At 35.0% G+C, this 23,245-nt stretch overlaps 1 protein-coding gene across 1 annotated transcript in view; it reads right to left on the bottom strand.

The window, feature by feature from the left end:
- Positions 1-23,245, bottom strand: part of LOC139961606 (metabotropic glutamate receptor 3-like) — a 53,687-nt gene that overhangs the window by 15,424 nt on the left and 15,018 nt on the right. The window contains exon 2 of the mRNA XM_071960928.1: positions 245-1,675. Within this exon, the coding sequence (XP_071817029.1) occupies positions 245-1,556 (1,312 nt within the window). The 5' untranslated portion in view covers positions 1,557-1,675. The remainder of the gene's footprint in view (positions 1-244; positions 1,676-23,245) is intronic.

Raw genomic sequence — 23,245 nt, 5'->3', positions numbered from 1 at the left:
GCAATAGGTTTACCTTACATTCATCTACATATACTGGACCCTGGCAATAGGTTTACCTTACATTCATCTACATATACTGGATCATTGCAATAGATTTTACCTTACGTTCGTTTACAGGTTTTTTATTATTATTTACGTTTATTGAACGATGCAATGCACCATCGATCGCATCCAGACAATTAAAAGGCCTACTCGGTTCTATTATCACAGAGATGTGGAAAGAGAGAGTATATACTGAACTTACCAAGGAAAGAACCGTTGAGTATATACTGGTTGAATAGGTATTTCCCGTCAACTGGAAACATATTGGAACAAAGATCCTGTTTATCCGGGCAACGTTCGCTTACCAGTTCCTGCAGGGCATGTGCAAATGCATAAACAGCATCTATCACAAACTGTATCTTTTTTTCTTGCACGTGATTTCTCGCACTCAAACGATTTTGGCGACAAGTTTCCGCTGTTGCATTTCCGGCTACAGCCGTCGAAGAAATACAACTAAATTTTTGGTCCCAGAATTCATCAAACCAAGGATTTCTTTTATTTTCTCCAGGCTGCAGGCTTAAAAAGTATTTATCGAAAGCGTGCACTTCTTTTGTTTGAAGTTCAATTGTAAGTGCGCCCTCAGCTATTTCTTCCCTCTCTCTAACCGGCTCGTCTTGTACACCCCAACCATCACTGGCGATTAAAATAAAACTATGGTTTGTGTTATCACGTTGAAAGGCTGCAAGAATTTCCCGCGCATCATGTCCAGTAGTAAATAAAACAACGACTTTGGCTTTCTTGTTGAGTTTTAAAAACTCAATTATGGAATCATACATGTTCTCATCTGCGTTGAAAGGTATCTCCAAAGACTCTGCGACACAAATATTTCTAGCTGTAGCTTCCTTTTCGAATTGATCAATCCCAGCTTCTCCGTATTGCCCCTCAGAGGCAACAGTCATTACGTACGTCCAATTGAATAATAACACGATGTCAGCTAAGGCTTTGGCTTGTAATGTGTCTGGGGGTACGGTTCTAGCAAAGTAGTCGTATCGACTAGTGTCTGAGAGTCGTGCACTTGTTGACGCATAACTGATCTGTGGTATTTCAAATAGACGTAGCAAATTGGCTACTTGAATGGATACATCTGAATCGGACCCGCCGACCACACCAACAACTCTTCCCTCTGTTGCATTGATGACGTCACTAGCTACACATCCACCAACATCTACAGATGTGAGAGATGACCTAACGAACTCGAGGGACTGTTCAAGAGCATACGTGTCCTGTGAACAAGTATCTCGTATGTTGACTCCTAAAGTAACATTTTCTAAAATGGTATCAAGTTTGTTAATTTCATCAATTGCAAACAACATGGCTTCCAAGCGTTGAATTCCTCGTTCCTCATTCACCCGTCCACATCTTGTAAATTCATTGCCCTTTTCGTGGACAGGAAATAAACCCCCCAGTATGATATCACCGCTGAAGTAGACGTTATCCTGTTCGTTCAGTGACAAAGTACATGATCCAAAAGACGTTAAGAGGATGAAAAATATAAACAGTTGAAAGCCCTTCATGTTTGAAGCAATTCCATCACTTCAGATTAGGAACTAGGACGTAAAGGAAATTGTGTGCTTACAAAAACAGCATGCTGCAATCTCCAAGTGTGGTTGGCATGGACCATATGTCGGTGAATCTAAGATGGCAAAATAAATTGGAAGAATCATTGAGTGTATCATTTCAGTGGTTGAAATATGCAGCAAAAAAAACGAGATTAATTTACTCAATTAGAGTACACTGGGGTTGGGCCCTGCCCTCCCCCTCCCTTAACCCAACCCCCGTCGTTGTATCAAAAAAGGTCTGGTAGTAGTATCTTGCAATAACATCGACGAATATAAATATTGCCTTTAAAGATATTTTCCTTATATGTAGATATTAAAACTCTCGTTAAGTATGTTGTATTTCCAAATTTCCAACGCAGTGATTTTTTTTTAATAGATGGAAGCATAACCCAGCGATTTGATCAATTACCGTCATCCCAAACAATCGATTCATAATACTTTATTGGTAATCTTACCAAAGCAGTCCAACAACTGAAAATAATAAATTCTTTCATTCTTGAAGCTGCAAGGGTATCGACCCGTAATGAGAATATTCAAAATTGTGTGGCTTTTATAGCAGCAATATTCTCACAATCTTTTTTTCAATTAAACATTTCATTTAGCTGACACTATTTGCTTACAGAGCGTTTCGCATCAGAAAGGTCTAAGGCCCAGCCTCCTCCACCTATGGGTAAAAGGGTAGTAGGGTAATAATTATGTCAGAATAGATGGGGCAGGGGAGGCAGGGGCCATGTACCCCACTTTGTGGAAAACCTCAAAAGTGCCAATTTCCTTAAATTTAAAGTGCCACGAATTAAACAACTGCATGGCTATTTATAGTTCAGCGTTTGCATGTGACAGTAATCTGGGAGGTGTCTTCATGGTTTTCCTTCTAATTTATTCCTTGATTTCAAAGGTTGTTATGTATAATGCTAAACATTATGTTTTATATTGAGACTACTGTGGATAGTTTGTTTTCAAGTTTCTATTGTGTGTGTAATTGGTTTATGACTGGAATGATACGCTGACCACATTATACAAAGATCATTGAACAGCGCCATCACTATGTTTGTATAATACATCTGGTTATTTATTTCGTCCCATTTCAACTTGCAATCCGTCATATTAGTTTGAGTTTGGTGACTTTATCATTTTATAAACATCTGATTTTATTCCAGCAATTATGCTTATGGAATCAGAGGTTGCCGTCATTTGTATTTCAAAGGCTAGACTACGTAAAAGGCGTAAGTTTTTTTGAAATTTCTTTTCCGTTACTTATGAAAAAGTTGGATTCAATTGGTATGTATGTATGTATGTATGTATGTATGTATGTATGTATGTATGTATGTATGTATGTATGTATGTATGTATGTATGTATGTATGTATGTATGTATGTATGTATGTATGTATGTATGTATGTATGTATGTATGTATGTATGTATGTATGTATTTAAGATCCTCCTGCAAACAGGAACTCGCAAAGAAGCCTCATTTGGGTTATCAGAGCCGCAAGCTGACTGAAGTCAGTCTCTTAATTCATATTTAACGTCCATGATTATGAATTGTCAATTGTCAACAAGTCTGTAACTGGGCGAATTACATTAATCTTGGATTGACTCTAATTGGGACCTTATGATTGGAAGGTACCGGCGTTAACCACTGAGCTTACACTTAAATATTGTAATACTTATATTTCTAATAGGTATTGAAAACATTTGCATGCGGTGGCCATAACACTTCGTGTGCGACAATATATTAGCTGCATGGAATTACGATCACAGCGTCGTAACGTAATGGTTGCAAGTCTAACTCATCACCGTTATTTAAAGCAACCAGGAGGATGTGTTCATTTCTGATAGACTGACAGAACAGCGAGAAATGTATTTGCATAGACAACCCGTGCTTGCGTGTGATATTATAAATTATGGATATAACACTAGCATATCATAGCTGTACAACAATTCACGTTTCGAAACAAATGACCACATGATATTTTCCCATGTAAACTATTTCAGAATATGATGCTTATTCATGGTTGGACTGGTTTGTTAAGACAGAATAAGCCTCCAGTGACGTTATACACGTAATGATTAACATCCGTCATACGATATAGGGGTTTAATCTTTCAAATGATTGCATTACCCCTCGACCAAAAAAAAATCCCTCAATACTTCGGGGAATTTGGCAAGTAAGTCACTGCTAATCCTACCGATTTAGGTCTGGCTTAATGGCGTGGGGAAATCAGAGGTGTGTATCGTATACGGTACTATAAGAAGAAAACTGCTTTCCATAACTGGCGTAAAACATAAATATATATATATATATATATATATATATATATATAGGCTATATATATAGGCTATATATATAGGCTATATATATAGGCTATATATATAGGCTATATATATAGGCTATATATATAGGCTATATATATATATATAGCCTGATCCTTCCTTGTTATATATATATATATATATATATATATATATACAACAAGCCTGACCTGGTTCATACTATTTTCACAGATGTGACCTGTATTCGTACTTTTCGTTTGTCACATTCACCAGTTCCCCTTGAAAACTATTGATTAATAAACCATTCATGAATCAGATCGTGTGAATATCAAGTTAAAGTTCCAGCTCATTACAGAGGTATCATTTATTACGTACTTTATGATAGATGCCGTTCCGGTCATGTCATTCGCCAGCTTGCTCAGTGAGTATACACTGTCAAACTCAAGGCGTTGCATGCGAACGCTTTTACGCTACATTTGATTCGTGGAATAACCAAATCGCCTGCTTTGTGTTTCGCAGTGTCTCCCTCCAAAATATGACAGATCAGCTGAGGTTACAAAATGAGCAGACGAAAAAAACATCGAGCGTCATATTTCGTACATGGGTTTGACAGTTTCAGCCATTTGAAATGTTGGCATCCGCAATAGTTAAAAGAACACATTATCGTTCTATGACCTTTGACCTCTGCTTTTATCATATGACGTCATATGTCAGAAAAGCACAATATACTCTTCCGTATATAAACATTGCATGATGGTAAACCGTCCGGACCTCTGTTGTCCTTGTAACGGTGTTACTTAGTGAGATATAACCATATTTAATGTGTTTTCATGGCACCCCTCCCAACCATCATTAATGTACACTATCCCACTACATTTGAGATCAGTGACACAAGTGGGTGTGTGGTGGGAAGTAACATATGTTCCTATTCTTAAATTATATTTCTTTTCTTTTTTTCTTTTTTATATATTTTTTTATAGAAGTTGTCCATGACGTTAAACATCGTATTCACAGAACACTACATGTACGAATCAGCAAATTTAGCTTGTTTAATTATGAGTTGCCAACTTTTATATAATCAAGAAAGAAAGGATTTTCGCAACCAAAAAAAAGCAAATTACAAACGAATAACAAGAAACACTTCCCAAACCTCCGATTAGTCTTACAAAAATTATATTGACAAAAACCTTTCAATATATTTTAAATTCAAGAGTTGGTAACTAACGGCCTATCCTATGTAGGAACCTACCACCTCGTGGTGATCATATTTCTATATACATCGATATGTTAGCTTCCGCTTCGACAAATTACAGAAATGATAACCAATCTCTGGAGCAGACTAAGATCAGAACTGCTCATAAAGTCGAACAACAGATCAATATTGACTATTTTCTACTTCCAAATATATAAATTAGCTTCATATCCGCCTAGCTGCAACACCAGGCCTTTCACGTATTGCCAGGCTTCTATAATCAGGTTATATAAGCAAGACAATATCAGTTTAAAGATACAGAGGAAATGACAAACTCGAATTACTTCAACCAGTCAGTTTAAATCTGTTAATCATGCAGACATTGGTTTGACTGTCGCCATCATAACTGTAGAGCAAATAGTTCCCAACTTTAACACCAACCTTTAGGAATACAATTAATTTCGGAAAAGCATTTCTTCTCAAACCATCATCGAATAATAAATAGTAATTGCGGGGAAGAGTAGCAGACTGTCTAGTTTTATTTTCGTGGTGGGAGTAGCGATTTGTGAAGTTCTTCTGGTTGTGGCCTCCAACAGGAGTGTAAACTTCACCCTGCTACATTACTGCATCTAACCTTAGTGTATTTCACCTGAAGATTATTCTAGTCTTAACAAATCAAGAACTCTTCATTATTAGGAGGTTTCAGACGCCCACGTGATTTAAGTATTTCAAATGTGGTCAATTATCTCACGATGTTAAACTAATTAGTTACACAATATTTATACTCAAAACGGGTTAGATATTAAGTATGGTTTTATTTTATGTATTTATATTTATATCTATATCTTTGTATTTTATGTATTATGTATGTGTATGTATGTATATATGTATGTATTATGTATGTGTATATATATATATATATATATATATATATATATATATTATTATGTATTATTTCTTAAATATTATTATGCAGGAAAAGGGTTGACTGACCCTCGAATAAAAAACTTTCCAATGATAAAATTTCGTAAGAGCTTCAGTAAAGTTTTATGCTATTTATATCAAATGTTTTATTCTCATTAATAACTCTACGACTGATAAAAAATCATGTATTATACGTTGAACTAATAACAGAAATATTACATCAAAAAGAACACAGTATGGTTATGTAGTTTAATGAATGCATTAAATGCTTTGCTCAGATTTGCCATTCTACAATTATTCAATCATTCTACTATCCATAAATCCAAATCGGAAACCACTGTAGTTGAAGGATATATCAATTAGTCAATAGTCTTAATCATGTATCAGGCTTTGTTTCGTTACTTCTCTATGCGAAATATATAATAGTATAGGTTGAAGTACCTACCATATGAGGTATCTTGAATCAAGATACAGTTATATCTCTGGTTTCTTAGAGTAAATTGACGGTATCAGTTTATCAATGTTCATGGGGATCGGGAAAGGCAAGCAGCTTTCAGTCGGGTCAAACTTTAGACTGTCAGACTGAACACATGCAAGATCACGTAACTATGACGTCAACAGATGCATCTTCTTCTGTTCCTGACAGCAAATAGTCTGAGCATATCGTATTATCGCCGTTAAATATGATTCATGTTACACTGGCAATAAGAGATTGTAGAATGAAGCCAAATCTCTCAACTGAGGAGGCCAGCCTATTGAAACAGTGCAAGATTCTAATTTCCCATAGGAACTAAAGATCAACGAGTTTCAACAGCCCAGTCACTTCACTACTAATTTAGAAATTGATTAATGTACAGGTTGAAATCGCCAGACAAACGATCTATTAATTGAGTAAGAAATTAAAAGAAACGTGAACAGCTTAATCTGTTCCCTTCACTGTGTAATATTCAAATACGATTGGATTTTGGAAATAATTTGTGACGTCATAGTTAGTGTTTCTGTATATTTAGGCTCTGCATGGATGTTACAGCATGTAAGTATATTTGGGCTTAGGCCCAACAACGATGAATGTTACATCTACTGATATAAAGCAAGAAAAGCCAATGTCTATGCTCATTCCTGAACCTTACATTGACTAGAACACAAAACAACAACAAATAGACAAATAACTATAAAAGCCACAAAGAATGATAAGATTCGAACCGACCATTGCTTCCTTTTGTGATAATTAGACAAATAACTATAAAGGCCACGAAGAATGATAAGATTCGAACCGACCATTGCTTCCTTTTGTGATAATTAGACAAATAACTATAAAGGCCACGAAGAATGATAAGATTCGAACCGACCATTGCTTCCTTTTGTGATAATTAGACAAATAACTATAAATGCCACGAAGAATGATAAGATTCGAACCGACCATTGCTTCCTTTTGTGATAATTAGACAAATAACTATAAAGGCCACGAAGAATGATAAGATTCGAACCGACCATTGCTTCCTTTTGCGATAATTAGACAAATAACTATAAAGGCCACGAAGAATGATAAGATTCGAACCGACCATTGCTTCCTTTTGCGATAATTAGACAAATAACTATAAAAGCCACAAAGAATGATAAGATTCGAACCGACCATTGTTTCATTTTGTGATAATTAGACAAATAACTATAAAGGCCACGAAGAATGATAAGATTCGAACCGACCATTGCTTCCTTTTGTGATAATTAGACAAATAACTATAAAGGCCACGAAGAATGATAAGATTCGAACCGACCATTGCTTCCTTTTGTGATAATTAGACAAATAACTATAAAGGCCACGAAGAATGATAAGATTCGAACCGACCATTGCTTCCTTTTGTGATAATTAGACAAATAACTATAAAGGCCACAAAGAATGATAAGATTCGAACCGACCATTGCTTCCTTTTGTGATAATTAGACAAATAACTATAAAGGCCACGAAGAATGATAAGATTCGAACCGACCATTGCTTTATTTTGTGGTAATTAGACAAATAACTATAAAGGCCACAGAGAATGATAAGATTCGAACCGACCATTGCTTCCTTTTGTGATAATTAGACAAATAACTATAAAGGCCACAAAGAATGATAAGATTCGAACCGACCATTGCTTTATTTTGTGGTAATTAGACAAATAACTATAAAAGCCACAGAGAATGATAAGATTCGAACCGACCATTGCTTCCTTTTGTGATAATTAGACAAATAACTATAAAGGCCACAAAGAATGATAAGATTCGAACCGACCATTGCTTCCTTTTGTGATAATTAGACAAATAACTATAAAGGCCACGAAGAATGATAAGATTCGAACCGACCATTGCTTTATTTTGTGGTAATTAGACAAATAACTATAAAAGCCACGAAGAATGATAAGATTCGAACCGACCATTGCTTCCTTTTGCGATAATTAGACAAATAACTATAAAGGCCACGAAGAATGATAAGATTCGAACCGACCATTGCTTCCTTTTGTGATAATTAGACAAATATAACTATAAAGGCCACAAAGAATGATAAGATTCGAACCGACCATTGCTTTATTTTGTGGTAATTAGACAAATAACTATAAAAGCCACAAAGAATGATAAGATTCGAACCGACCATTGCTTCCTTTTGTGGTAATTAGACAAATAACTATAAAGGCCACAGAGAATGATAAGATTCGAACCGACCATTGCTTCCTTTTGTGGTAATTAGATAAATAACTATAAAGCCACAGGGAATGATAAGATTCGAACCGACAATTGCTTCCTTTTTGTGATAATTAGACAAATAACTTTAAAGGCCACAAAGAATGATATAAGATTCGAACCGACCATTGCTTCCTTTTGTGATAATTAGACAAATAACTATAAAGGCCACGAAGAATGATAAGATTCGAACCGATCATTGCTTCCTTTTGTGATAATTAGACAAATAACTATAAAGGCCACGAAGAATGATAAGATTCGAACTGACCATTGGCTTCCTTTTGTGATAATTAGACAAATAACTATATATGCCACGAAGAATGATAATATTCGAACCGACCATTGCTTCCTTTTGTGATAATTAGACAAATAACTATAAAGGCCACAAAGAATGATAATATTCGAACCGACCATTGCTTCCTTTTGCGATAATTAGACAAATAACTATAAAGGCCACGAAGAATGATAAGATTCGAACCGACCATTGCTTCATTTTGTGGTAATTAGACAAATAACTATAAAAGCCACAAAGAATGATAAGATTCGAACCGACCATTGCTTCCTTTTGTGATAATTAGACAAATAACTATAAAGGCCACGAAGAATGATAAGATTCGAACCGACCATTGCTTCCTTTTGTGATAATTAGACAAATAACTATAAAGGCCACGAAGAATGATAAGATTCGAACCGACCATTGCTTCCTTTTGTGATAATTAGACAAATAACTATAAAGGCCACAAAGAATGATAATATTCGAACCGACCATTGCTTCCTTTTGTGGTAATTAGACAAATAACTATTAAGGCCACAAAGAATGGTTGTGTCAACCTTTGCAAGGGAAACTGAGCTGAGAATTTTGATATTGAACTGTAGGATATTTATTAGGTTTTCTACTACAAAGTTTATGTACAACTTGCTGCATTATTAAAAACTTTATTCACAACTTTCTTTATTACCTCCACACAACTGGCTGGAATGCTATTTTTATATATAGTTAAGTATTGGTTTATAATTTTTTACAATTTACAGCATTTCATTTTTAGATGGAAGTATTCAAATCTGATCCATTAAAGGTACGTTTTTGATAAGTTTGCATACTTAACACCATTTTTTTGCAGCATGTAGCTTGCTTGTTACAGTCGCTCGCCATTTTCATATAAATAAGTGTGCCATAGGTAATTGGACAAAAACATATCTCCTGAATTTCAAGATTACGAGTGACTGAAATTGGGTTGTTGTCAAGGTAACACCGACTATATGTATTGTGCTCATTACTTTCCTATATGGTGGTATATCACTTTTCATTAACTGATCACATGCAGATGAAAGCGTTTACAAAGCGTCTCCTGTTTTCAAAGCCTCTATTGTTACACACCTTTGGGTGCTTTGTTGAGTTATTCTAGCACATACAATGTGAACGGTAAATGCTTCAATGACAGGTTGGAAAAATTAACCTACACACACTGTGTGGTGCACAGAGCATATGAGTAAAGGGAGAGGCTTTTTTGTCGCTCCTGCCGGAACTCCTGTAGTCCGTCATGTGTCTCTGGATAAATATGAGCCGCTGCCCACAAACCTTAGCCCCTGCTTCCTTGGCCATGCCTATGAGTAGCCATACCAGTCATGTATGAAACAGGTATAAACTTTGATGAGTTTGTTGTGATTGCTTGACAAACGTTCCTAATGTCATCCTTTCCGTGTATAGTATTACATTTGTAGGAGAGTTATCTTCAAGCACACTCCATAATATGGTATCTAATATTTAATTATTCTGGTCTGCATTAAGACTGTCTTTATCCTGGCCATATGGTAATTTATTCATAATTAACCTATGAAATCTCCCATTTTGCCAAGTGGATCGGCGATTGTTCTACAAAGTTCTATAGGTGGAGCTTTTATATCTTAAGCTTACTTGACTAAAAGCGTCTCTCGTTGTAATGTATTCTTTATATATATATATATATTTTTTTTGTGTTGTCTGTTTCCTATTTGTCTTAGCCATGTGAAGCACCTATGCTTAACAGTTTAATGATCCCGTCCTAGACCCAATACAGACAGTTACTATTCAGCAGCTCCTTCTAATGACCTCTTCAGATCTTTTAGTCTAAAGGTCAACTTGAAATATAAATTTGCTGGCTTTGGAACACATTACCCAAGTATTGAACATGATTAAATGAAATCTTTCTTATTTATTTCATATGTTCTTACCAAGACACCCCAGGCAAAGATAGCACTTACAAGCACATCTAGCCTGTAGGCATAGGATTAGAGTAATGAGCCTTTACATGTGTGCAACTCACACGTATCTCTTACTTATGTTTAGTTATATTATCTGGATTTACAATAAATTACTTCGGTGAAACATTTTAAATCGAACTGAAAGTTTGGTGTGCTGACGTAACAAGACGTAGGAAGGGAATGTCCAGTCATTCGTACCTTTACGGGTGCCCCTGACGTAACATAGGGTAGACTATAATATGCAGGGTTGCTCGGGTTAGGAAAGGGAATGTCCAGTCATTCATATCTTTACGGGTGCCCCTGACGTAACATAGGGTAGACTATAATATGCGTTAGGGAGGGGAATGTCCAGTCATTCGCATCTTCACGTGTGCCCCTGACGTAACATAGGGTAGACTATAATAGGCAGGGTTGTTCGTGTTAGGAAAGGGAATGTCCAGCCATTCATATATTTACGGGTGCCCCTGACGTAACATAGGGTAGACTATAATATGCGTTAGGGAGGGGAATGTCCAGTCATTCGCATCTTCACGTGTACCCCTGACGTAACATAGGGTAGACTATAATATGCAGGGTTGTTCGGGTTAGGAAAGGGAATGTCCAGTCATTCATATCTTTACGGGTGCCCCTGACGTAACATAGGGTAGACTATAATATGCGTTAGGGAGGGGAATGTCCAGTCATTCGCATCTTCACGTGTACCCCTGACGTAACATAGGGTAGACTATAATAGGCAGGGTTGTTCGTGTTAGGAAGGGGAATGTCCAGCCATTCATATCTTTACGGGTGCCCCTGACGTAACATAGGGTAGACTATAATATGCGTTAGGGAGGGGAATGTCCAGTCATTCGCATCTTCACGTGTGCCCCTGACGTAACATAGGGTAGACTATAATAGGCAGGGTTGTTCGTGTTAGGAAGGGGAATGTCCAGCCATTCATATATTTACGGGTGCCCCTGACGTAACATAGGGTAGACTATAATATGCGTTAGGGAGGGGAATGTCCAGTCATTCGCATCTTCACGTGTACCCCTGACGTAACATAGGGTAGACTATAATATGCAGGGTTGTTCGGGTTAGGAAAGGGAATGTCCAGTCATTCATATCTTTACGGGTGCCCCTGACGTAACATAGGGTAGACTATAATATGCGTTAGGGAGGGGAATGTCCAGTCATTCGCATCTTCACGTGTACCCCTGACGTAACATAGGGTAGACTATAATATGCAGGGTTGTTCGGGTTAGGAAAGGGAATGTCCAGTCATTCATATCTTTACGGGTGCCCCTGACGTAACATAGGGTAGACTATAATATGCGTTAGGGAGGGGAATGTCCAGTCATTCGCATCTTCACGTGTACCCCTGACGTAACATAGGGTAGACTATAATAGGCAGGGTTGTTCGTGTTAGGAAGGGGAATGTCCAGCCATTCATATATTTACGGGTGCCCCTGACGTAACATAGGGTAGACTATAATATGCGTTAGGGAGGGGAATGTCCAGTCATTCGCATCTTCACGTGTGACCCTGACGTAACATAGGGTAGACTATAATAGGCAGGGTTGTTCGTGTTAGGAAGGGGAATGTCCAGTCATTCATATATTTACGGGTGCCCCTGACGTAACATAGGGTAGACTATAATATGCGTTAGGGAGGGGAATGTCCAGTCATTCGCATCTTCACGTGTGACCCTGACGTAACATAGGGTAGACTATAATAGGCAGGGTTGTTCGTGTTAGGAAGGGGAATGTCCAGTCATTCATATATTTACGGGTGCCCCTGACGTAACATAGGGTAGACTATAATATGCAGGGTTGTTCGGGATAGGAAGGGGAATGTCCATCTTTGACCTATAGACATTTGAACATATGTCCATTCTATTTTGTAATCTTGTCATATCTTTGGCATCATCGGCCTACTGATGTAATTATATTCTTTACAGTGAGTCGCCAATCTTACTCTGTACCTCTACAGTGTTAGTAATTCACATCATATACATAATATTTTGGGATACAACGTGTTAGCTCTGTAAATACCTAATACCTCTCTTTCACATAGAAGTTAAACGTCAATACAGAATATATCCTAGAAACACTGGACAGAGTTTGTGTAAATTATACCAAACATTATATATATGGTAATTGCTTCTGAATATCACATATTTGTCGATTATCAAGAACTACGGTGCAAACTGAACACCGTATTTCAATACTTGGGTTCAATTTCGGAATTTGATAGCAGACGTTAAAATGTTTATCTTTACACCAGATGTAATTCTGTCTTCTCTAATTTTAGTTCTCATTGTTGAATCAAATTTATGATAGCCTACAAAAGATACAAACCCTAATTCTTCGTGTCGCCACAAGTACTCCCAATATTTGTAGAAAGTCTTATACCTAGTCAAATAAAAAATCCTTGTGGAGATTTTCTTAAATCCCAAGGGACTTTTCTAGAGCAAATCCTATTTATTTTTATTCTCTGTACAAATTTGCTGCTTCAAGATACTCCAAAAATAAGGTCACTTCCTGTAACGAAAGCGATACAACTCGCTTTAAACATCGACAGAAATTGTGAAAATTTATTTGATTCTTTGACTTATTTGAAGTGAATCATGAACGGAGGTTAACAAACGCATATATGTGTGTACATGGTCACATAGCATATTTCAGGGATTGAGAGAATGATAACGCAGCCGTGTGGCTACGAAGACTGCCGCGGAAACTTGTGGTGTATGACATGAATCAAGAATACTTTGCTTGAATCAAATCTCATGATTACTATGTGGGTCTGAGTTTAAGCACATGTTGATTGAAGGTTGGTACATCAGGATGAATTCATGTTTAAGATCAGAATATGCTCAATGAACTCCGCGAGGCTCTCATGAAACATTATTTCAGTGAGAGTTGTTTAAGAAGTGTGCAACATGTATGCCACATGCAAATCGAATAAGCTTCCAAGACAACATCCCTGTCTGTCTGCGATCACGTAATTATCAAGAAGGGATCAGAACAATGACCAAATTAGCATAACAAAGCAGAGTAACTAGTAATATACGTTCACTAAGTTATGCTCAAGACAAAAAACTAATGCATATGCAGTCAACTAATGCATATGCAGTCTCTATGTCATTAGCAAATCATCTACAAGACATGAACAGGAAACTTATCAACAAACTTGGGAACAACCTAAGTTGATTTTGATGTTTTAAATGTAGGCTGTGTCTGTAAAAACTGCTATGTGTATTAAAGATATAAACACCTGTTATGGTCAAAAGAGAGCCTAATATAGTTTGGTCATTTTAGTCGGCACTATTCTTATAAATATTCATTTGTAACAGTTGACTGGTATTTTGCCTGTTTTTATTGTGCCCGTTCCACTAGTATGAAAAGTTTCCTGAAACAATTCTCTCTGGATTTATCTCACTCTTAACTAGGATTAGCCCAATGCCAAAGCTTCTATTTATCAGCGGTCTTTCTCTGCTTTCAAGGTAATCTTATTTATACTCATACCAATCAATGGTATGTTCTCATTCTACTGCTAATGGACATTCAACAATAAGAATAAAACGGTCGATCGATATTACATGCCCATTTACACCCATTTTACGCAGCATCCATTACGTGGCAAACTATCAATTCCAGCCAACTTCAAGAAGTAGATGTTATTGACAATATTCTTTCTTTCATGTTTATTATTGTTGGAAATACACCGACGTGTTTTGCATCTCTCTGACCTTATAACACACTTATAAATATCAAATTGGCCTTCAGTATTTTGCGAATATGTTTCAATTTTGTGTCTAGGTTGCTGAAGTTGCCAGGTTTATAGCTTTGACTTCTTCTAGTCTGCTAATGCTCTATAACTAAACAATTGTGTAAATTGTTAGAGATAACAACACAGATACTTAGCAGTTATTTCAATTAGATATATTAACATATATAACATATATAACAAGAGGTATACGTTGGAATATTTATACTTCGAGGTTGTGCTGAGTGATCCTTTTGAACCCAGTTGTAATCAAGATTATCATATCAACTTTGAACGAGCGTTGCATAGTGCACATATCATTGTAAAAAGCAACCCGGGTTTGTGTAATTGGATATAGGTTATTTCAGACAAAAAAAAATGATCCCAAACGAGAGCTCAACTGTAGAGAGGGTATCCTACGGAGTCTTCTTCCTCTAAGCAGAATTAATTATCCGAAGTCACGTGCAAACTATGGACAGTATACATCACTCAGTACTGCTCATTGCAATGTTTCACATTCCCTGACGTGTTGATACTACATGGCTCATCATACCCCATGCTAATAGAACCAGTCAGCTGCCCACGTTAATTCTGAATCATAGTCCATGTACACTTTGTAATCTTAAATAGAATGATGTCAACTAGCGAGGCACCATGTAAATTCCTTGTGCTAATTATAGTACACTCTGAAAGGTAATTTATAACAATAAAGTGGCTGCAATGGTATGGAGATGGATGGCATGTGTGCTGATGATACAGTAACTAGCAATAACATCTCTATGTTTTATAAAGCACGACTACGACGTGCTAAGTTAAGATGCAGTAGTGTTAGATACATACAGCAATGTGGTCACATCACCTAATTTTATTTAAAGCCAAAGATATGGGAGTCAATGGCACAGAATATTTAATATTGATGTATGCTAACAGTAACATGTGATGAAGCAATAGCTAGTATACCTTGACCTAAATGTACATGAGACAACGGGAGGTCCTACTATCATAAAACTTCCCCTTCATAAATAATTGGAAATGGCGGACTGCCTGATCAGTGAGTATAACCAATGTGATAGGAGATAACGGGAGATCCTACTGCCATAAAACATTCCCTTCATAAATAATTGGAAATGGCAGACTTTCCGATCAGTGACTATAACCAATATGAAACACGACCAATCATTTGGTTTGGACATTGCTTTGATCTCTTCTTTCAGTAATAATTTAAATCATGTGGGTCCTTGCTGTTCATCACTATTCCATATGTTTACATTATTTGCATATAAGGGTTTCCCTTAACGAGCATTAGTTTTATAGCTTTATACATGTGTTTGGGTCAGGTTGGGCCATTCATTTCCAAATGATATTTATTAAATGACTTATTTTATCTATATACTGTTCATCATAAAGCATCTACCTATGCAGCCTATAATTAATCTATTAGAAGCATGCACATATAATAATGTATTTTACATAGCTTGTTACTAAGGAGAGAATCTCCCATGAAGCCTATAATTAATCTATTAGAAGCATGCACATATAATAATGTATTTTACATAGCTTGTTACTAAGGAGAGAATCTCCTATGAAGCCTATAATTAATCTATTAGAAGCATGCACATATAATAATGTATTTTACATAGCTTGTTACTAAGGAGAGAATCTCCTATGAAGCCTATAATTAATCTATTAGAAGCATGTACATAAAATAATGTATTTTACATAGCTTGTTACTAAGGAGAGAATCTCCTATGCAGCCTATAATTAATCTATTAGAAGCATGCACATATAATAATGTATTTTACATAGCTTGTTACTAAGGAGAGAATCTCCCATGAAGCCTATAATTAATCTATTAGAAGCATGCACATATAATAATGTATTTTACATAGCTTGTTACTAAGGAGAGAATCTCCTATGAAGCCTATAATTAATCTATTAGAAGCATGCACATATAATAATGTATTTTACATAGCTTGTTACTAAGGAGAGAATCTCCTATGCAGCCTATAATTAATCTATTAGAAGCATGCACATATAATAATGTATTTTACATAGCTTGTTACTAAGGAGAGAATCTCCTATGAAGCCTATAATTAATCTATTAGAAGCATGCACATATAATAATGTATTTTACATAGCTTGTTACTAAGGAGAGAATCTCCTATGCAGCCTATAATTAATCTATTAGAAGCATGCACATATAATAATGTATTTTACATAGCTTGTTACTAAGGAGAGAATCTCCTATGAAGCCTATAATTAATCTATTAGAAGCATGCACATAAAATAATGTATTTTACATAGCTTTTTACTAAGGAGAGAATCTCCTATGAAGCCTATAATTAATCTATTAGAAGCATGCACATATAATAATGTATTTTACATAGCTTGTTACTAAGGAGAGAATCTCCTATGAAGCCTATAATTAATCTATTAGAAGCATGCACATATAATAATGTATTTTACATAGCTTGTTACTAAGGAGAGAATCTCCTATGCAGCCTATAATTAATCTATTAGAAGCATGCACATATAATAATGTATTTAACATAGCTTGTTACTAAGGAGAGAATCTCCTATGAAGCCTATAATTAATCTATTAGAAGCATGCACATATAATAATGTATTTTACATAGCTTGTTACTAAGGAGAGAATCTCCTATGCAGCTATAATTAATCTATTAGAAGCATGCACATATAATAATGTATTTTACATAGCTTGTTACTAAGGAGAGAATCTCCTATGAAGCCTATAATTAATCTATTAGAAGCATGCACATATAATAATGTATTTTACATAGCTTGTTACTAAGGAGAGAATCTCCCATGCAGCCTACAATTAATCTATTAGAAGCATGCACATATAATAATGTATTTTACATAGCTTGTTACTAAGGAGAGAATCTTCTATGAAGCCTACAATTAATCTATTAGAAGCATGCACATATAATAATGTATTTTACATAGCTTGTTACTAAGGAGAGAATCTCCTATGCAGCCTATAATTAATCTATTAGAAGCATGCACATATAATAATGTATTTTACATAGCTTGTTACTAAGGAGAGAATCTCCTATGAAGCCTATAATTAATCTATTAGAAGCATGCACATATAATAATGTATTTTACATAGCTTGTTACTAAGGAGAGAATCTCCTATGCAGCCTATAATTAATCTATTAGAAGCATGCACATATAATAATGTATTTTACATAGCTTGTTACTAAGGAGAGAATCTTCTATGAAGCCTACAATTAATCTATTAGAAGCATGCACATATAATAATGTATTTTACATAGCTTGTTACTAAGGAGAGAATCTCCTATGAAGCCTATAATTAATCTATTAGAAGCATGTACATAAAATAATGTATTTTACATAGCTTGTTACTAAGGAGAGAATCTCCTATGCAGCCTATAATTAATCTATTAGAAGCATGCACATATAATAATGTATTTTACATAGCTTGTTACTATGGAGAGAATCTCCTATGAAGCCTATAATTAATCTATTAGAAGCATGTACATATAATAATGTATTTTACATATCTTGTTACTAAGGAGAGAATCTCCCATGAAGCCTATAATTAATCTATTAGAAGCATGCACATAAAATAATGTATTTTACATAGCTTGTTACTAAGGAGAGAATCTCCTATGCAGCTATAATTAATCTATTAGAAGCATGCACATATAATAATGTATTTAACATAGCTTGTTACTAAAGAGAGAATCTCCTATGAAGCCTATAATTAATCTATTAGAAGCATGCACATATAATAATGTATTTTACATAGCTTGTTACTAAGGAGAGAATCTCCTATGCAGCCTATAATTAATCTATTAGAAGCATGCACATATAATAATGTATTTTACATAGCTTGTTACTAAGGAGAGAATCTCCTATGAAGCCTATAATTAATCTATTAGAAGCATGCACATATAATAATGTATTTTACATAGCTTGTTACTAAGGAGAGAATCTCCTATGAAGCCTACAATTAATCTATTAGAAGCATGCACATATAATAATGTATTTTACATAGCTTGTTACTAAGGAGAGAATCTCCTATGAAGCCTATAATTAATCTATTAGAAGCATGCACATATAATAATGTATTTTACATAGCTTGTTACTAAGGAGAGAATCTCCTATGAAGCCTATAATTAATCTATTAGAAGCATGCACATATAATAATGTATTTTACATAGCTTGTTACTAAGGAGAGAATCTCCTATGAAGCCTATAATTAATCTATTAGAAGCATGCACATATAATAATGTATTTTACATAGCTTGTTACTAAGGAGAGAATCTCCTATGAAGCCTATAATTAATCTATTAGAAGCATGCACATATAATAATGTATTTTACATAGCTTGTTACTAAGGAGAGAATCTCCTATGAAGCCTACAATTAATCTATTAGAAGCATGCACATATAATAATGTATTTTACATAGCTTGTTACTAAGGAGAGAATCTCCTATGAAGCCTATAATTAATCTATTAGAAGCATGCACATATAATAATGTATTTTACATAGCTTGTTACTAAGGAGAGAATCTCCTATGCAGCCTATAATTAATCTATTAGAAGCATGTACATATAATAATGTATTTTACATATCTTGTTACTAAGGAGAGAATCTCCCATGAAGCCTATAATTAATCTATTAGAAGCATGTACATATAATAATGTATTTTACATATCTTGTTACTAAGGAGAGAATCTCCCATGAAGCCTATAATTAATCTATTAGAAGCATGCACATAGAATAATGTATTTTACATAGCTTGTTACTAAGGACAGAATCTCATCAATATTCTGAATCATTCTGGATATATCACGTGATACGAAAGGTTTTACACGACCAGCAATATAATTGCTAGAATATCGCACACGGTAACACATGAATGTTACTTCCACCATAATATGTAAGAAGCAGCCTCTAACTAATGAAAATGATATTTGAGAGAAATCTGTGGAAATACTACCAAAAAATACTACAAAAACAAGTATTGAGGAAAAACTACAAAATACATACAAATTGTAGAGGAAATACTACAAATACTACAAAATAGGTGACCTCTGATATCCGTCAAAGCTCATGTGCGATGATTATGATAACAAATTCAAATACTTTCCATCTGTCTTTATTGTTTTGATGGAGAATAATAAATCTGCTAATTAATAGGACAGTAATTACTTTCCTGTAAAGATCAATACATATTTACCACTTCTTAATAATATTTGTTTGTGGTATTGACGTCCTTTCCTTTTCATTATTTCTTTTTCCTTTTCGTTACTAAAATCAGGCTATATGATTTTCTTTATTTTGGTTTAGCTGAATACGTCACAGTAGGTTACATGATAAGATCAACAGCAGGGATTTTAAATTTCATTCGGTTCGATTGACGGCTGAGAATAACTATTTCTGATCATTCTTGGGTTTGTACGTTAATCTCAAGAGGACGCAACCATGAAGATGAATGTTAGAGCTCCAGGTTGCGACGTAATTAATGCTCTCGTCAAATTAAGAAAAGTTATTACTCACAACCGCGGTTAATTTGATTAATTAGAAAATTTGATATAGGTAAGGAAATTAAAATCTCGGGCGTTATTAGGACACAGTTACAGATTCGTTGGCGACAGTACTGGAAAATGAACAGATGGAGAAGATATAAACATCACGTGGCTATTAACTTCAATGTATTCATGAACGGGAAGATAGGCACGTAAAATAACTGGGTAACTTAAATAACATGTATGTGTACTGATTTCTGTTGTGTTCATATTTAAAATTAAAATTAAATACAAATAAAAATTTAAAATAAAATAAATTGAAATAAAATAAAATGTACATATTTAATGACTTTCCAGTATTTCAACTATTAACAGACATTTGTGACAGCAACAAAATACGATCGGAGGCAAAATTTGTGTCCATATTTATCCATTATGATTTTCATTAATTACAGCAGCATCCATTGTTTCATTCATCTTTAAGTATCACGTTTTGAGCTATACATAACATTTACTGCATCAATTATAAACTCAAAACGGGAACAACGATTTTCATTCATCCTCAAGAATTACGTTATGAGCCATATACAACATTGACCGTATCTAGTATTAAGATACAAGGTCTTTATTTAGTTTTAAGAATCACGATTTGAACCAAACTATTAAGACCACCTGTAAATGTTGCAATATTTCGGTGGGCTATGCAGTAACAGTTGTCTATATATGTTACTCCTATTAGTACCGGGAGAGGGGTATTGATAAGTCAACTGTTAAGAGATACACTGAGGGTTATTCATAGAACATTTATACATAATATTTTTTCTCTTAAAACTGGTATTATTCCAGCTATGCAGACGGCATTGGTTGTATGTTCTGTTCCTTTAATTAAGTGTTTGACTATATCTTACTATAAACCTTCGGGATATTTTAGAGTCATTTTCAGCCGGCAGATTTGCTTGATCTCACTTCCTTTCGTATTAAATACCACAAGAAACCCAGATAGAAAAATATTATGACAGGACGCACTGCAGAGTGAATCATCAACTGCTGCCGTCTTAAAGCAAGAATAAATATGAAAAGTTACAAACTGCAACTCCGTGTCGTTCCTAAAGGGTTACATCTTCGGTATAGGCTGCACGGTGAAGTAATGCTTTATGTGTAAATAGTGTTGTAAGAAATCTTTAAATTAGAAAGATTAAAGCTAAATACAAAAGCTCTGACCGCAGTTGTTTTCAATGGTAGACTATCTAAGACATATTTCTTTTTTATAGCTCCTTCTGAGATGATGTGAGCATTTCTTAAACTTTCTATCTACATTTTCCTTTATTAGAGAGTTGTAGTATTTCATAAGTCCTCCATGAATTATACTAACAAAACAACGAAAGGTTAAGGAGAAAGATTTGCATATCCCTTGATCTTCCTAACTCTCAATACGATACATACAGCTGTTGAAACCAATAACTAGAGACAATTCTCAAACATTTCCAGGCGAATTTATGATTTTGTTTACTTTGTCGTGAAAGACAATTTAATCCCAGTTCAACATGGTAGAATAATTGCATTGGCAAGAACAGGGCCTAAGGGCAAAACTTAGAGCGAGAAGACAAATTTATTCTTTCTTTCCTCTCATTTCTTGTTTTGGTCAATCTGAAAGATTAAAACAAAAAAAGTCCCTCGAGGAAGTAAACAGTATAGATAATATCAGGCTTTATACCTCCACGTGTAAGTGACGAATGCAGCAATGTGCTGGTTATGGTTAAATAAGGCATTCACAGTCTGGTGCAGTAAGTTCAATTGTAAGAATCAATCTAATTAATTACGATAATTCATGTAGACAGCCGAAAGCTTATAGTCAGATTCTGTTAATGATATGCACAGTTACAATGTATAATGTGATGTTCTTGTGAACGCCGCCCACGATTGAAAATTACTATCGTATTAACAAGTCAATATATACAAATATATATATATATATATATATATATATATATATATATATATATATATATATATATGTATAGATAGATAGATATATAGATATATAGATATATATATATATATATATATAGATAGATAGATAGATATATATATATATATATATCACGCACACATGCATTTACGTAGATGACCTGTTTGCATTCAGGTAGATGAACTGTTTGTATTCATATGGATGAATTGGGTTTTTTTCAGATAGATGAACTGTTTGCATTCAAGTTGATGAACTCTTTGCATAGAGGAAGATATAACCTGTTTGCATTCGCGTAGATGAACTGTTTGCATTCAGGTAGATGAACTGTTTGCATTCAGGTAGATGAACTGTTTGTATTCAAGTAGATGAACTGTATGCATTCAGAAGGTACTGTTTGTATTCAGGTAGATTAACTGTTTGTATTCAGGTAGATGAACTGTTTACATTCAGGTAGATTAACTGTCTACATTCAGGTAGATAAACTGTTTACAGTCAGGAAGATTAACTGTTTACATTCAGAAGGTACTGTTTGCATTCGGAAGGATGAACTGTTTGCGTTCAGCTCGGTGAACTGTTTGCATTCGGAAGGATGAAATGTTTGCATTGTTTGAAAGTGTATGGGAATTACAATTGAGCTAGTACTTCAGATTGTTCACGTAGCCATAATGAACGCATCCCTTGATGTGTCGAGAAATGACGTCACCGTTCTGCATCCGTTCGAAAGAACCAAAATGTGTGCAGAAACCTAACTGTGCTACAATGTTAAAAGACTATAATAATGTGATGTTGTAGATATATTGAAAGGGGAAACTCTTATAATCAACCAACAACTAAATGTCTTTTAGCTGACATGTGATAAACATAAAAGGCCTACGAGGTGTAAGGTGGCTACTGCTTGTAATCTCAAGATGCGTCGAACCACTCACGACAACCTCGATAACTCGCCAAAGATTTACAAGTGATTATTCATTCACGTCATCAGACTATGACAAGTGGATAAGAGATATCAACAGTAAAGCAAACGAAGAATTCATTTCACGAGATGTGAAATGCAAG

The sequence above is a fragment of the Apostichopus japonicus genome, chromosome 20 (genome assembly GCF_037975245.1).
Source record: "Apostichopus japonicus isolate 1M-3 chromosome 20, ASM3797524v1, whole genome shotgun sequence".
NCBI lineage: Eukaryota > Metazoa > Echinodermata > Holothuroidea > Aspidochirotida > Stichopodidae > Apostichopus > Apostichopus japonicus.
The sequence above is the reverse complement of the archived record's forward strand: the minus strand, read 5'-3'. Positions and strand labels throughout refer to the sequence as shown.